This window comes from Photinus pyralis, unplaced genomic scaffold (genome assembly GCF_008802855.1).
Source record: "Photinus pyralis isolate 1611_PpyrPB1 unplaced genomic scaffold, Ppyr1.3 Ppyr1.4_LG7, whole genome shotgun sequence".
Taxonomy (NCBI): domain Eukaryota; kingdom Metazoa; phylum Arthropoda; class Insecta; order Coleoptera; family Lampyridae; genus Photinus; species Photinus pyralis.
The window spans coordinates 38,939,505-38,954,999 of record NW_022170738.1 but is presented as its reverse complement, the minus strand read 5'-3'; the positions used below and the strand labels follow the sequence as shown (position 1 = coordinate 38,954,999).

Genomic DNA, 15,495 nt, shown 5'->3' with positions numbered 1-15,495 from the left:
GAAATAGCAATATTTTTACGTAAAAATATCTAAAATAGGCAGTTTTTACCTTTTTTTCTATCGTATATGAGTAGATATTGATTTCACACTTCATATACCTATATGGTAGTGCATATATACTATACTATATGTACATATATGAAAAATGTGCATTATGAAAGTAAATATAAATATATAAGATATGATAACATCTCAAAAAGGCAAACTTTTCGTTTTCACCCTGTATCTCAGAAACAAATGCCTCCTGAGAAGTGGCTCTTATACTTGAATGTCCTTAATAATTAATTTATATACAGGGTGTCCCATTATTTTGAGATAGTCGATTATTTCAGAAACTAGCAGGGATATCAAACAATGATTTACATAAAATGTTCTTAATATGGAGGGGCCCATTAAATGATGCTATGCACGTTTTCACATAACTGTCCCTTAAGCGTCAAGCGTAATACAACTTAAATTTTTCAAATCATTCTCTTATTCTACATCAGAAAATAATAAACTTTCGGGGGGACGTTTTTTCCCTTCACTTACTATTTTTTGAACACATTTCCAAAAGCGCCATTTTTGATTTGAGCTAGGAAGCTGTTCTATTGAGAATTTGGCACATTTTTCAATTAAAGATATAATAGTCAAGTTAATGGAGCCGCTTTTGTTCCAGTTTAAGTAATCGCCTTTCATTTAGGAACCAGCATGGAAGTTGAGAGCAGTTCGACCGTTCACAATAATAGTCCTTTGCCCTCTCGTCATCTACTAAACAAACTGGCAAAGCACATTTTGCAGGTACCGTCGACGACGTCGGTCAACTCGGCGTTTGGGCCTGAGTGCGACGATCAGGAACCAAAGAAAGCGGCGCGCCCCCGTCGAATTCTATCGAGCATCGCGTCCAGCTCGGACGATCACAAAAGTCTGACGATGTTAAATAAAATCCGCGAATCGAAGTCCCTCGATTCGTTGCCGGTAGTCAAACCGCACGAGCGCGCGATATCCCAGCAGCTTCTCCAACTGTTAAAGCCGAACACCCGCTCCTTGGAAAACTGCGACAAGTGCGGCAATTTCAAGATCATCGCCATTCCCGACGATAAACTCGTGAACAACAATTTTCCAAACGGTAACATTGTAAACATGAAACCGGACGATCGCCGCGCCAAAGACGACGTAGAGGAACCTCTGCTTCAGCACACCGCACCGAGCATCATCCATCGTAGGAAAATCGGAAACGGCACCGACGAAGACAACGAATACACTTCGAAGAAGTGGAAGTCCTTGGAGACGGTGCCCGGTTCTGAGGATTATTCCGTAATAAATAATAAAAATTTAACTCCGCGCCCCTCGATTCGCAGCTGGATCGTCGGTTTATTTAACGGAAATAGGATAAGGTCAAGTGATAGTTCGTTAAGGAAAGCTGTTTTACCCGAGTATAATAATTTACAAATGGAAAAGGAGAGTATTGTTTAAAGAGTTCTTGTAGAATTTATTTTATACAATAAGTTTACGTTGCATTACAAATTAGTGCCGGTATTTATTATGTTTTAACTGAATGCAGTGATTTGGCTATTAATTAGATGTTATAGATTTAATTCAGGTCAGTGATTTATTATTTGGATGGCTGTGATTATATCTCCATATGTATGTAAATATTATATATTATAAATATTATACTTATAGTATATTTCTTGTGCCATTAATTTATATGTTAGAGAAAATGTATGAAGCGTAAAATGCTTACGTAGCATCATCACAACGATCTGGGGGACTATCTGAAAGGGGGGTAGTCGTTAAACCAAAAATTAAAAAAAAAAACCATTAAGGACTATGGAGTTGGAAAATTAATTTTATGCAATAGAAAATGCAATATCTGTAACAAATAAGCAATTATAATTTATTTCTTTATATTTTGCTCATTTTATTTTTTTGACTTTATAAAACAAGTAGGCAACTAAGCATCTGCACACGACTTACTTCATTTTCATCATCAACACTATCAGTCTTGCAATTTATTATTATCATACCCTCATATTTGAGTTTTGGGGCGCCACCTTTCGGTGGAAAGTTGAAATAAAATAAAATTTGACAAAAAATTTACTTCAATAAGATATTAGTACATACTACGTAATTAAATGGTGATCAATGTTTACGTTTCCAAGCTCCTCTCTCTTCTTTGAGTGAAGGCCCAACTTGTTAATGAGTAAGGATTTTTGCTTCTGTCTCTGATTGGCCCTCCACTAAACAAGTATAGCTTCCATGTCTGCCGCAAATTGACGAGAGTCTGGGAAATGAGTACTCTAAGGGTGCGCTATGGGGCTGTTGCTGGGGCGTACTGATGCCTTTGCAGAATTCTCCCAAATTTTTTCTTTCAGACCTCAGTGGTTGTAGTGGGCCAAAGTGGACCAATACGCATCTAATGAGTCCCCCTCGCTTCTACCTTATTGTTTTATATACTTTTTCAAATTCTCCATTCTACCAGAGCACACTTCCTGTTTTTTTTTTGGCAACAGCTGGCTTAACATGCTCCATGTATGAATTTGTGTACGTCGGAGAGAGGTATTTCTAGGTCCTTTGTGTTTCCATACTGGTGGATTGCATCAACTTTAGATTTAATATGCACTTCGTACATATTGTCTTTTTTAGACCTTCCCGGCCCCTGGGTAGAAGTTTTGGAGCCACTGCCTTTGTAAGTAGCTGTCTTCGTTGGGACTGTCCCTTTGGCCTTCTTCCGCCTTCTTGAGACATGGGCGGCTCCTCCCGCCAAAGGGTTTCAACGACTCCAAAGATCTTGGAGAGGATTTGAGAGCTTTTAATTGGCCCTAATTTAAAAGCCCCTTGAGGGCGTTCAATACGCTTGCAGCTGCCTTAAAAAACCTTTGAGAGCCATATTAAGGGTCGTAAACATTTTTTAAGACCATCATCCTCGCTTAGGACTCTAGAAGACTGTAGAAAACTTTAGGCAACCTTGGACGCTCTCATAGGATTTAATGGCAAACTTTTCAAGAAATTTTATTAGTTTTTAAGAAGGCTAAACATTCATGTTCCTTGATATTTTCTGTTTCTGTTTACTGCAGAAACGATGCATTGAAATTCTACAAGCTGAAGTGACGTTATGGATAAACCCTTTATTTTTTTAAATTGAAACCGTAGTTGCTTATTGATCTAACGTTATACAACTACATATAATTATTTATTTAACAATTTTTTCCGTTGACTACGGCTCTGGTGAAACTGCTCTCCCACCAGATAAAAACAGGTCAGTGCGCCACTGCACCATGCGTAATTTTTTTAACCTAACCTAACTTTTTTGTATAGTTAATGATTGTAATTTTAAAAATTCAATGTCTTTTATTACTAAAGCTATAGTGAATTCGTTACATGGTAAAGTGGTTTATTTGCAAAGGATACAGACCTACGCAAGATGGTCACATAGACGACCTCGAAAGGTTTTTTCCGAGGATGGTGAACTTCTGCAATCAACTGCTACTGTTGAGACACCCTTAGTAAGTCCACCTCCGCCTCGTTCCACGCCTGAGACCCCAGAGCCTGCACAGCCAGAAATTCAGGAAGTAAAACAGAAACGACGAAAACCCAAATACAGTCATGCAGTTAGCAACTCTCGAATCACCGGTCTGCTGGAGACTATCATTGACGATGACGGTAACCTCGTCTATACAAAATTAAAAGATAACAATTCCGCTATCAGGTATGTTCTCGCATTAATTCCGTTTGTGTAAACCTAATTTTACAGTCAGTTACTCTTAACGGTGAAATCACGTAGGGACCAAATCAAGAAAGATTTGGCCCTACTGGAGGGAAAGCGTCTAATTAAGGAGGCGTTGGAAGCGAAGTGCACGTTAAAAAGTTTATTGTTCAGCAGAAAGAGCGACGTCGAATATCTGAAACCCTATCTACCGAAAAGCGGCGCGAAAGTGTTTAAAATTCCCTACCGTGAAATACAGTTATGGTCGGACCTTACCACGGCACCCGGCCTTATGGGTAAGACTTTTAGCTGAGCTCTCGCAAACGTTTTTTTAGGAATTTTTAGAACTCCCGACGTTTCAAAGTACGGCGCGACCGACTCGCTGCCAATAACTGTGATCTGTGATAACATTCGTGAGCCGGGCAATTTAGGAGCGATCCTTCGGACGGTTGCGGGAGTTGGTGTGGAAAAAGTTCTTCTAACGAGCGGTAAGTGATTGGCATTATTCGAGGGGTGTGTAATGTTTCGGTTTTAGGGTGCGTCGACTTGTGGGACACCAAAGTGTTACGTAGTGCGTGTGGTGCACATTTTCATGTCCAAATTCATAGGAAGCTCGATTGGGCGGAAATTTTAAACATAGTTCATGAGATGCAAAGTGTCGTCTTTCTGGCAGACAATAAGATTGTTTCACAAACTGAGGGGCAAGATGAGGGTGTGCCAAAAGCACGAAGCTTAGAGGAGATTGTCGCTCATATGCAATTATTACCTTATTATAGTGTACAGTTTGCAAATTTTCAATCTGTTGCTTTAATAATCGGCGGTGAAACACATGGACTTAGTGAGGAGTCTTTTCGATTGGCTGACAGTGTTAACGGAGTGCGATTGCACATTCCTTTGAGCAACAATATTGATAGCTTAAATGCAGGTACTGCTTTAGGGGTTATTTTGTTTGAAATCAAGAAACAATTGCTGCTTGCAAAGGCTGTGCAGCAGCAAATAAAAAATTGATCTTATCTGACTTTTATTTTGAAAAATATTACAAAACTTTAAAACAAATACAACTGGTATAAGTAGTCTTTTGCTACTATACGAGTTTTATTCACAATAAATGACAAAGTGTTTGTCATTCTGCAAGGCAGTGGCCTAACCTATCACGAAAAGCTTGAGAAACACAAAAAATTCAATTGTTTTTCGTTGCCCATTTGTTTTTTGAAATAAAAACAACTGAATGCTGCCTTATTATGGAAAATAAACTATTAATCACTTTTATATAGAAAAATTTGGTAGTAATTATTTAGCAAAATATAAAGTGTTCCTATGTCTACTTTTAAATGACAAAATCCTTCTGAATTTTATGCAACCAAAATAACTCATGCACACGCATTCCTCACGGTCATTCTGGATTTTACAAGAATTGCATTAGTGACGGTATGATAATGGCAAAAGTTTACCGCACCTCCCTAAAAGAATTCGTATCTTTCTGTCAATAGCCTTGCTTTTTAAATAGTTTGGTTGGTAGGTGGGTACTTAAAAAATCGACACTAAAGAGTAGTATGCTTTTAGATTATGATGATCCGCTATTTCCTTTAAGTTTTTCATGGGGTTCTCTTCCACAAAAATTAAAATGTTCAGATTTTGTCATTTAAAAGTAGACACAGCGAAAAACAGTACACACGAATCCCTATATCTACTTCTAAATGAATATCACTATATCCTATATTCCATACATAGTGGGCATCGTGTATATCATACCCACGTAATTGCTAGTATTTCTGAATTAATCTTTTGATGCCTTAATATGCGGACTGCATACTCATTATGAAATTTTAGAACAATATTTTTTTAAATATTTTTAGTATTTAATACTTTAAAGTATTTAAATATTTGGTATTTACTTTTCTTAATATTGTATTTGAAAGCGCAATTATTTTTAAAGGTATTTAGTATTTAAATACTTCTGGAAAGTATTTAAATATATTTAAATACTTTTGGAAGGTATTTAAATGCTCTTGACGGATATTATGAATATTTTTTGAAGAATTCAAATACAAAGTAAACAAAAATTGAGTCATCCGACTCGAAAAACTTAGATAAGTAAACAGGCGTAAATTTATTAGATACTTGAATATGATCGAATTAAAATAAAGTTGTTTCAGATATAAAGATGCGTGCGGTCCAACGTAGTACTACATATTTATCTTCTTTGACGCCTTTAAAAATGTTTACATTCAAAAACCGTCGCTTTGCTTATTTATTTATGGATACCTACCTACTCCAAAAGCAATATTGCTATATGCATATCAGTAATATAACATGGCAATAGACATGTTTCATTCATTGCATTTTATGTTCATATTGTAACGGAAACGCTCCAGACATGACGTCGCCTTTGGCGCTCTGGAATTTTCTAGGCGCGCGATAGTGGGAATGTTTGCACCGTATCTGGTAATTACGCGAATGTTCTGGACTTACATTGCTTGCGTGTATAAATGGTTGCGGACCGAACATCGCGGCAGTTTTACTACCGAACGAGATCGAGTACGTATGAAACATCGAGCGCGGAAATATAAATTGCGAAGTGTGTGATATAAATAGTGGATATAAATTGTACAGTTTGTATAGTGTTTTAGTTTTGTTTAATAAATATTGATATAAATCGAATCCGAATTTATAAATCACGTTACAATATACTGATATACAGGAAAGACGGTATGCTCATTTGCAATTATAATTTTTACAATTTCGCAACGTCTCCTGGCATAACCCACACAAATACTACAGCAACAAAATGCAAAAGAAAATACACAAATAAAACATACAAAGACACATTAAAACACATGTATGATCAATTGAGAAAAAAGAACTCATAAAGTGATAAATTGCATGTACATCAGGGTGAGTCAACGATTAAGCGGAGTAAGTTAATGCTTTGAAGATAAGATTCTTTGATAGAGTGCTTTTGTATTATGATATGGTTGAATATTTTCCACATTTTAAAAATATTTGGAATTATACAGGGTGATGGTACATTTTTTTAAATAGAACCCCCTGTATTTGAATGCATTTTTGAATTCTACGTGTAATTGTACGTCTTTTTTATTATATGGTTAATATCCGAAAAACTAGTAGTTTTAAAGATAATTCGATTTATAAGAAAAATTGGGCATTTGCAAGCGTCAGTATATATTGTCAAAATTATTACTTAAATTTTGATCCCAGGTTTTATATCTTTTATCCTGGGTTAAGTAAAAGTCAAATAAATAACTATGAAACATTAAAAATATAGCTTACAGGGTGTTTTTTTTTGGTAGGTCCAAAGTTGCAAAACTTCATATTAAAAATCTCACTTTTTTTAAATGGAACACCCTGTATATTTTTTGTCATCATTTAGCTCCTCCAAAAACCTTCAACTTTTGATAATAATGTCCTATACCTCTGATAGTTTTCGAAATATCTTGGTTCCTGGTTTTTATATTCTAATCTTAAATAAGTTATATGTAATTTACATAATAGTGAGGTGGCCATGCACAAAAAAGGCAATTTTTATTTATCTCGTCCAAAACGACGATCATATAGATTAAATTATTTTTCAAACAATTTATTTTAAGTCCAAAAACTGGAGAATAAGTAAAAACATTTGACTACAAAGCAAATTTAATTTAACTCCAGTCAGTGATACCATGCAATCAAAAATGAGTTGCTGTCTAGTCACCTTTGGAATTTTTGTTTACATGGAAAATCTTATTTAACTTGAACTTCCAAAGGCGACTCGACAGCAACTCATTTTTGATCGCCCGTTTTTAGTTTCATTTTTTTTCATATTCACTTCGTTATTATGTAAATTAGAACTTATTTCAGATTAAAATATAAAAAGTAGAAAAAACCAAGATATTTGTTTATATTTTTACTATCAAATTTAATCTCCAGTTTTTATAGACTTAAACTTTCTCGTATAGCTTACGCGCCGTCCGGAAGCGAGTCACGAGTAAGAGGGCAACATATGCAGCGAATCATCGGACTAGATCAGGTACTCCCTTCGCGGACTCATACAAAGAACCAGCAAATTAGTGAATCCCCCTACAAGATACAAGAGCTATAGCCCGCAGGAGATGAGCAAGCAACACATACAGTAAAAAATTGGGCTGTATGAGGTTCTTACTCCACGGAATAGTTAAATTGAAACATACAGAGCGACAGCACACTGGTAATAATCTTCTTCCTGAATACATAAATAGATACTGTAATAGTTATTTGTACAACTAGTTTTGAAAGTGATACTCTTTTTCATGAATTTGCAGTTTGATTAATGAGGGCGAATAACCCACAATTGAATGATTTGATTGACATTCACGATTTACTGTCACTCAAAAGATAAAACAAACACGATTTTGAGAACGGTACATAAACAACAGTTTGAAGTACACCACGGTTCTATAACAGTATTTTATGCAAAATGTAAATAATAATAACAAATATATGACATGAAATTCCATTATTAATAGTTGAAACTTAAAAATATAATTACTCAAATCTAGCTCCGCTTTCGAATACCGCTAAATGATGCCTGATCTTCTCCCCAAGCAAGTCATAGACAATCCCCTGCGCAGAACAGTCGAAATCGAAAATGTAGCAAGATTGGTTTCAGATGAAAAGGTGTGTTGCCTATCAGTAGGGGTAGGTTACCACATATTCTTAAGGTTCTTGACCATTTTTCAATATTTTTAAGCAAGCATTTTTTAAGGATTAAAAAAATGCGCTATTAATAGTTTGTGTTTTGTCGGTCTGTCCGTCCGGACCCACTTATGCGGCTTTGAACTATTTTTAGGGGAATGGTCCTAGATTCCTGGAATGTTTTGCAATATGTAGCCTCTTGAAGGTGTAATAATAACTTTTACATGCGACCAATTGGTTTCAGAATTTACACACTCATGCCTTAGTAGTGCCAAGTAAAATGGGGTGGGGGGGGGGGGGGTCTACCCTTCATGGAATTCTAATGAAAGGTCTCCCCGAAATGAATTGAATTGACCTATAACTTTCCTGCGCTCAGATCAGTAGGAACTGTTTTCTACCAACTACCGCCCTACTTTCTGACCCCTTACCAAAAGAGGGGGTTTGGGGGTAGGGGGTGGAACTGGTCCGTCATGGTACTCTAATGAAAGGTCTCAACGCAAGGAATTAATATCTACCAACCACAGCCTCCTCCTCGACCCCTTATGGTGATTGGATATAAATTATTCCTTATCTCAGGAACTGTCATCTATTGGCGAGGTCTCCCCATTAATCATCTAACAAGAAAAAAAGCATGCTACTGACTAACGCAACCATTTACTGCTATTTCGGTTTAAAAAAATGCGCTTTATGTGCACAAGAGTTTTAGGTTGGTATTAGCAAAATTTCACGTGAAAGTGAAATAGAATTGCAGCAAGTAAAGCACATCTGCTACTTCCAAAAATTCCAGAAAGTTATTTCACTTTCGATTTAAATGAAATAACTTTCAGTATGTTAAACGGGCTTTACACATGTTTATTGTACTATAAGGGAATCGGTTTTCTCAGCGCAGGGGTTGGGGAAGGGGGGGTGCTGTCTTAAAATTGATGGCAGAAACAAATTGTACTTATCTATCATACTTAACAAGTCTTTATTGATGGTGGAGTCGAATCCACAATGCTCGGACTGGCGGGGGGTAATACTATGAAAATAAAGGAAACTAATAAACGACAAAAAGTCTGATCGAAAAAGTACGAATTGTTGTGGATTCTACGCACCAAAATTAATAAGAAAAAGTGTTTTCCCGAGAAATTTTGGTGCAGTCGATTTTTGGTAAAAAAGGAAGGTTATACACTGCCTTTTTTTGAGCCCGAAAAAAAAAATTGTCTCAGATCGACCCGAAAAAAAAATTTTCTTATAGAATGTGGCCTGTAGAATCCATAATTTCAAACAGTTCCAAGATTGGGCTACTAGTTCAAAAGTTACAGCCCTTTGAATTTTCTTTCGAAATTATTTTCTAGTCTATAACTTTTGATTGAGAAGTCTGATCGAAAAAGTACGAATTGTTTTGGATTCTACGCACCAAAATTAATAAGAAAGTGTTTTCCCGAGAAATTTTGGTGCAGTCGATTTTTGGTAAAAAAGGAAGGTTATACACTGCCTTTTTTTGAGGCCAGAAAAAAAAATTGTCTCAGATCGACCCGAGAAAAAAATTTTCCTTATAGAATGTGGCCTGTAGAATCCATAATTTCAAACAGTTCCAAGATTGGGTTACTAGTTCAAAAGTTACAGCCTTTTGAATTTTCTTTCGAAATTGGTTTCTAGTCTACCGAGGCACGTGGCGCCGTGGATGCGCTCACCGATGCTATTCGGGAGGTTGTGGGTTCGAATCCCGCTGCCGACTGCTCTGTCTGGGGTTTTGTCAGGGGGTTTTCCTCAGACATACGTAGCTTCGCATAATGCTAGCATTATGTTGAAATCTACGAGGCGAATGCTGGAGCAGTACTCTCCCCCTCAGCACCCTAACTCCGTTTCTTCCGTTCCCATCCCTAACTTTACCCATCCTTACAATCCCGTTCTCTGGCTGAAGAGGGCCAGGAAGCCCTGAGCAGCCCGCCTCCGGTATCCCTGTAGTCAGGGGTGCCGGAGGAATGAAACACGTTGGCCTTTTTCCTTTTTTTTTTTCTAGTCTATAACTTGATTGAGAAGTCTGATCGAAAAAGTACGAATTGTTTTGGATTCTGCGCACCAAAATTAATAAGAAAAAGCGTTTTCCCGAGAAATTTTGGTGCAGTCGATTTTTGGTAAAAAAGGAAGGTACACTGCCTTTTTTTGAGGCCGGAAAAAAAAAATTGTCTCAGATCGACCCGGAAAAAAATTTTCTTATAGAATGTGGCCTGTAGAATCCATAATTTCAAACAGTTCCAAGATTGGGCCACTAGTTCAAAAGTTACAGCCCTTTGAATTTTCTTTCGAAATTGGTTTCTAGTCTATAACTTTTGATTGAGAAGTCTGATCGAAAAAGTACGAATTGTTTTGGATTCTACGCATCAAAATTAATAAGAAAAAGTGTTTTCCCTAGAAATTTTGGTGCAGTCGATTTTTGGTAAAAAAGGCAGGTTGTACACTGCCTTTTTTTGAGGCCCGAAAAAAAATTGTGTCAGATCGACCCGGAAAAAAAATTTTCTTATAGAATGTGGCGTGTAGAATCCATAATTTCAAACAGTTCCAAGATTGGGCTACTAGTGCAAAAGTTACAGCCCTTTGAATTTTCTTTCGAAATTGGTTTCTAGTCTATAATAGGAAGAAATATAATAAAAATGGGATATCCCAACTTGGGTGGTTTTATTCCATATATATTATATCAGAAATTCAGCTACTTTTAGGGCTAATTTTGATCCGGGAAATCAATTTTGACGCCCACTAAACTTTACCGGACTCCAAATAAACTACTACAAGTGCCATTGATCTAAAATTGAACGTGTAGTTTGCATTATTTCTAGGTCTCCATGTTTTATGACCAAGAGCGAATCCTCCTATCAATTATGAAATAATATCGACTTTTCATTTGAGAACTGTGTATTTATAGAATCCAACAACGTACGAACAGCGTCCAAGACTAATAGCGCATTAAAAATTTATATAATGTACCTATAATCACTCTTTTTTATCACAGTGCTTCCCAAAATTGAGCACAAGTAATCAGTCCGACCGCAATTACCGTATGAATTCTTGATGAGGTCGTCCTAAAATCAAATTATAAATATTTTAAAGCAACCACGGATTATTCTTTGAGAGAAGGGGGTTGTTTTTCCTACTTCGTGATAGATTCAAGTTGTTAAATAAATAATTTAGCGCGCTCAAATCGCTCCTTCGAACGTCGACCTTCGCGTTGTTCTCATTAACGAATAAGTCACTAGTTAATTTTGACCCGAATACTTTAATATTATCACTTTTGCTCTTCGTGTAAGTCTTATTTAAGTCGTCTTTGGGTTTGATGCAGATAACTGGGTCGAGCACTACGTAGGTGTTACACCTTACCAACAAAGCGGGTCGGGGTTCTTCAGCTTCTTTCGGACCGAACCTGACGCTACCCTTGTTCACGCTGTGACTTCTCAAAATGGGAATTTTGGAACTCGCGCCACGCACTTTGAGCGTATCGGAGTCCGAATGGTAATTTGCCGTAAGCAACTTTTCTCCAATTGCCGGGATCTTGGTGAAGGGGGTGAAATGTTCGCCGTTCGCTTTCAGTTTGGCGGGCGAGTTGATGTCATTGATCCAACTGTTTTTGCGTGGAACGAATCTGGGCAGTTCGGAATCGCTTTTACTTTCGGGAAAGGACGGAAACTTTTTTAGCCGTTTCCGTGCAGCTTTGCCATTTTTTAATCCCATTGACACTGTGCGCACGAGCACCGGAGAAGAAAAATCGCGCGTCCTATTCGGACGTTCCTCTGCGTTTCACTGACAGTTTATTGGATTTTCTGATGTTATATTTGGTACGTCCCACTTGCGTGCCGATAGCGTGTTAATAGTATCAATGTCAACAGAAAAGTAATATCGAATGCAGATGATATCAAGATTAATCCATTTCAATGCTTTGCATTATCGATACGTGCAAGATAACTTCACAGTAATATATTCAGCACCATTGGCGGGTCTAAGGCGATCGATATTCTGAATCTCCGACTCATCTTGCCAACGGAAATTATATTTTAGAAGGTGGACTTTGCCGTTTCTTCAACAGAAGGGGAAGACAAACATGTCAGCGGTCGAAAGTGTCAAAGAAGTGGAGGAAGCCTATAAGAATCTGGAAAAGATGCCAAAGGAGGCAACCTAAGGCATCGAGGACCATGAGGAATTCACAAAAAACTACGGAGGCAAAAAGCAAAACAAGTATAAATTGTGCAACAATTAATTTTTTGTACATAATGAAATAATTAATACCACGGCTAGCTCAGTAATGACTCCAATACTCCAATACCATGGTCCATGGATGCTAAATAAAATTCAACCCTCACAAAAGAATGGTATTAATGAACTTAAAATTCAGCTTCGCAATTAATGACAAAAAATTTACCAATATCTCTGGTTTGGGTTCACTTATCATTCCTAAAAAAATACACAGTTCGTAAGATAAATTTCCGCGAATCGACCTCTCGACGTTAGAATGACTTTAAGTGCAAATTTCTTATACAAAATCCTTCAACACTCCATTCTGCAGATATTTGCACGTGTTGTTTCGTCCTGACGTTCCACTTGCCTTTTATGAGTACCCTTCGTTGTCATGGTATTTGCTTCGATTTCACCAATAGATGTGTCTCGTCCAGGCCATCCGTTCTGGAGATATAAAGGGAATATATCCAATCACAATGGAGGGGGGGGGGGGGTCGAGGAGGAGGAGTATGGGAATATATCCAATCACGATAAGGGGGTCGAGGAGGAGGAGTATATGTGGTAGAAATTAATTCCTTTCGTCGAGACCTTTAATTAGAATACCATGAAAATTACATTCTACTACTTTGGAAATGGGGCGGGGGGAGGTTATCACGCGTTCTGCCCTTCATGGTATTCTAATGAAAAGTCTCATCGAAATAAATAAGACTGTTCCTCGGCCATATCTCGGGAACCGTTCGTAATTTTTAGAGAGAACTGAGAACCAGTTTATCTATCATTTTCGTAAAAACAAAAACTCAGATATTTCAAAAACAAAGATGAATCAACCAAAATGTAGTTAATTTAGTTGAATCCTTCTCCGCCAGGGGGCTAGTTTTGACGCTATGATCCAAAATCCTAAAAAAATTTAAAAAATCAAATGGGATGATATGACTTTTTCTTTATGAAGAAGTCGCCAAATAACACCCAAAGAGTTCAGGGAAAACCGTTTTTCAAAATCTCGTTCCTACCCTCAAATATTGGGAAAATGAGATTAATTAATTAATTAATTAAAATGCTTAAATTGTATCTTATTTGACGTATTTCCGGTATTTGTCGATGGCGCGAAAGATTGTTTGGAAAAGGACCCTACACTTTTAGGTAGGCCTTGGAAAATTAAACAAATGAAACACGATGCATTATAAAATAATAACAGCCGTAATTTGTAAATTATTCTGCTGTGTTTACATTCAGAAAGTGCAGTTTTTTGAATTTGTAATCTTTTCTAAAATGCCGATTTCTAACCAAGAAGCATTTAATAAGCTGGCGATGGTTCGTGGTCGATTCGGATAACGCAAATAGAAGATGCGGGCAGCGATGGTCGCATTTTGAAAATACTCAAAATATATCGCCAGCATATTAAATGCTTCTTGGTTAGAAATCGGCATTTTAGAAAAGATTACAAATTCAAAAAACTGCACTTTCTGAATGTAAACACAGCAGAATAATTTACAAATTACGGCTGTTATTATTTTATAATGCATCGTGTTTCATTTGTTTAATTGAGTTTTTGTTTTTGCGAAAATGATAGATAAACTGGTTCTCTTTAAAAATGTGAAATTAGTGTATTATGTGAAATTTAAAGAAAATGCAATTTTAAAATTTAAGGTGGCAGTTACGCCCTCTGGTGGTCATATTTAGAACTTTCATTCTTCATGACCGATTTACCCAATAATTTTTTAACCCTAAGTCATATGACGACCGGTTCTCGAGATATGGTCGAGGAACAGTCTTATTGGGACATCCGGTACAAACTATAACTTTCCCGCGCGATTTTAATGGCTGCAGGAGTAAAAGGATAAAAAGATAAATCTCAGCAAACGAGTAGTTACTTAAACTACGCCGCGTTGAAATTTATCTGTTAACAAGAGGGATTGTTAAGTTACCAAAAGAAGCAATAATCGTTTACTAGCGGAGAGATATGGAACATGATTGGTATCCGCGAATTGCATTTATCACGGTATGTGCTAATTTTCGGAGAGCATTTATCTTGTATTTAAAAATGTCTATACCGAATGTCCACCATCGAAAAATTCAGTGGTGACCATAGACATAATGAAAGAAAGTTGGAGTTCTTCCGCGGCTTAGTGCCTGAATACACTATGCGTTTTAACCGGTCCCGTTTGACCGGACCGTTTTGAACGGATGACTGCATCCAATGGATTTAAATGCGAGCGTTTACACTTATCCGGTTGCGTTCCGGTCGCCGCAAGTAATGTAAACGCACAAAACCTTCCGGTTTCGCAGGATGCGTTTTGGAAGGATGCGTTTAAAACGCATAGTGTATTCAGGCACTTATATAAAGGAGCTGCAATTACCAAAGAACGCTGCCCTTGTCCTAGGGTAATAAAATATCCATCATCCGGAAATCTCTGACGTTTTCAAGTAATACGAACTAAAAGAGGTATTGTGAGTCCATTTTTTGTATTTCCTACCAGTTAAAAGTACCGTAAATCATTACAGGGATGTGTAAAGAATTTCAAATAGAAAATTAAGTTTGATATTTTTATGTGTATTTTAACGAAACTTAATTGGGCAAGGTACTTTAATTGTTGCGCACTGACACTGCGCATGCGCAAAAACAAATTTTGAAACTGGCGTTTGATTTTCCTTTATTCCAAGTGCCTATGTATCAAATTTCATTTAAATTCTTCCATAAATGAAAAAGTTGGCATTGCGCATGCGCAAAACCAAATTTTCAACTTTTGGTATTGCGTATTATATGGCTAAAGCTATGCCCATATTGAATTTCATGCAATTCAGTTCATAACTAACGGAGATGTAAAATCGGTCGGACATTTCTAAACAAAGTTATCGTTCACACGGACAGATAGAGGGACAGACAGACAAAGGAACAGACGGACAGACCAACAGACAGACGACAGACA

At 37.0% G+C, this 15,495-nt stretch overlaps 2 protein-coding genes across 2 annotated transcripts in view; both read left to right on the top strand.

Moving 5' to 3' along the window:
• The window catches only part of LOC116177537 (receptor-type guanylate cyclase Gyc76C-like), a 50,963-nt gene extending 49,071 nt beyond the window's left edge, over positions 1-1,892 (top strand). Inside the window, exon 20 of the mRNA XM_031496554.1 lies at positions 683-1,892. Coding sequence (XP_031352414.1) covers positions 683-1,455 — 773 coding nt within the window. The 3' untranslated portion in view covers positions 1,456-1,892. The remainder of the gene's footprint in view (positions 1-682) is intronic.
• Positions 1,893-3,251: 1,359 nt separating this feature from the next.
• Positions 3,252-4,701, top strand: LOC116177370 (rRNA methyltransferase 3, mitochondrial). Its single transcript, XM_031496340.1, has 4 exons — positions 3,252-3,691; positions 3,737-3,984; positions 4,024-4,176; positions 4,224-4,701. The coding sequence occupies exons 1-4, from the start codon at positions 3,327-3,329 to the stop codon at positions 4,694-4,696; spliced, it is 1,239 nt and encodes a 412-aa protein (XP_031352200.1). The 5' UTR covers positions 3,252-3,326; the 3' UTR covers positions 4,697-4,701.
• The last annotated feature ends 10,794 nt before the right edge of the window (positions 4,702-15,495 follow it).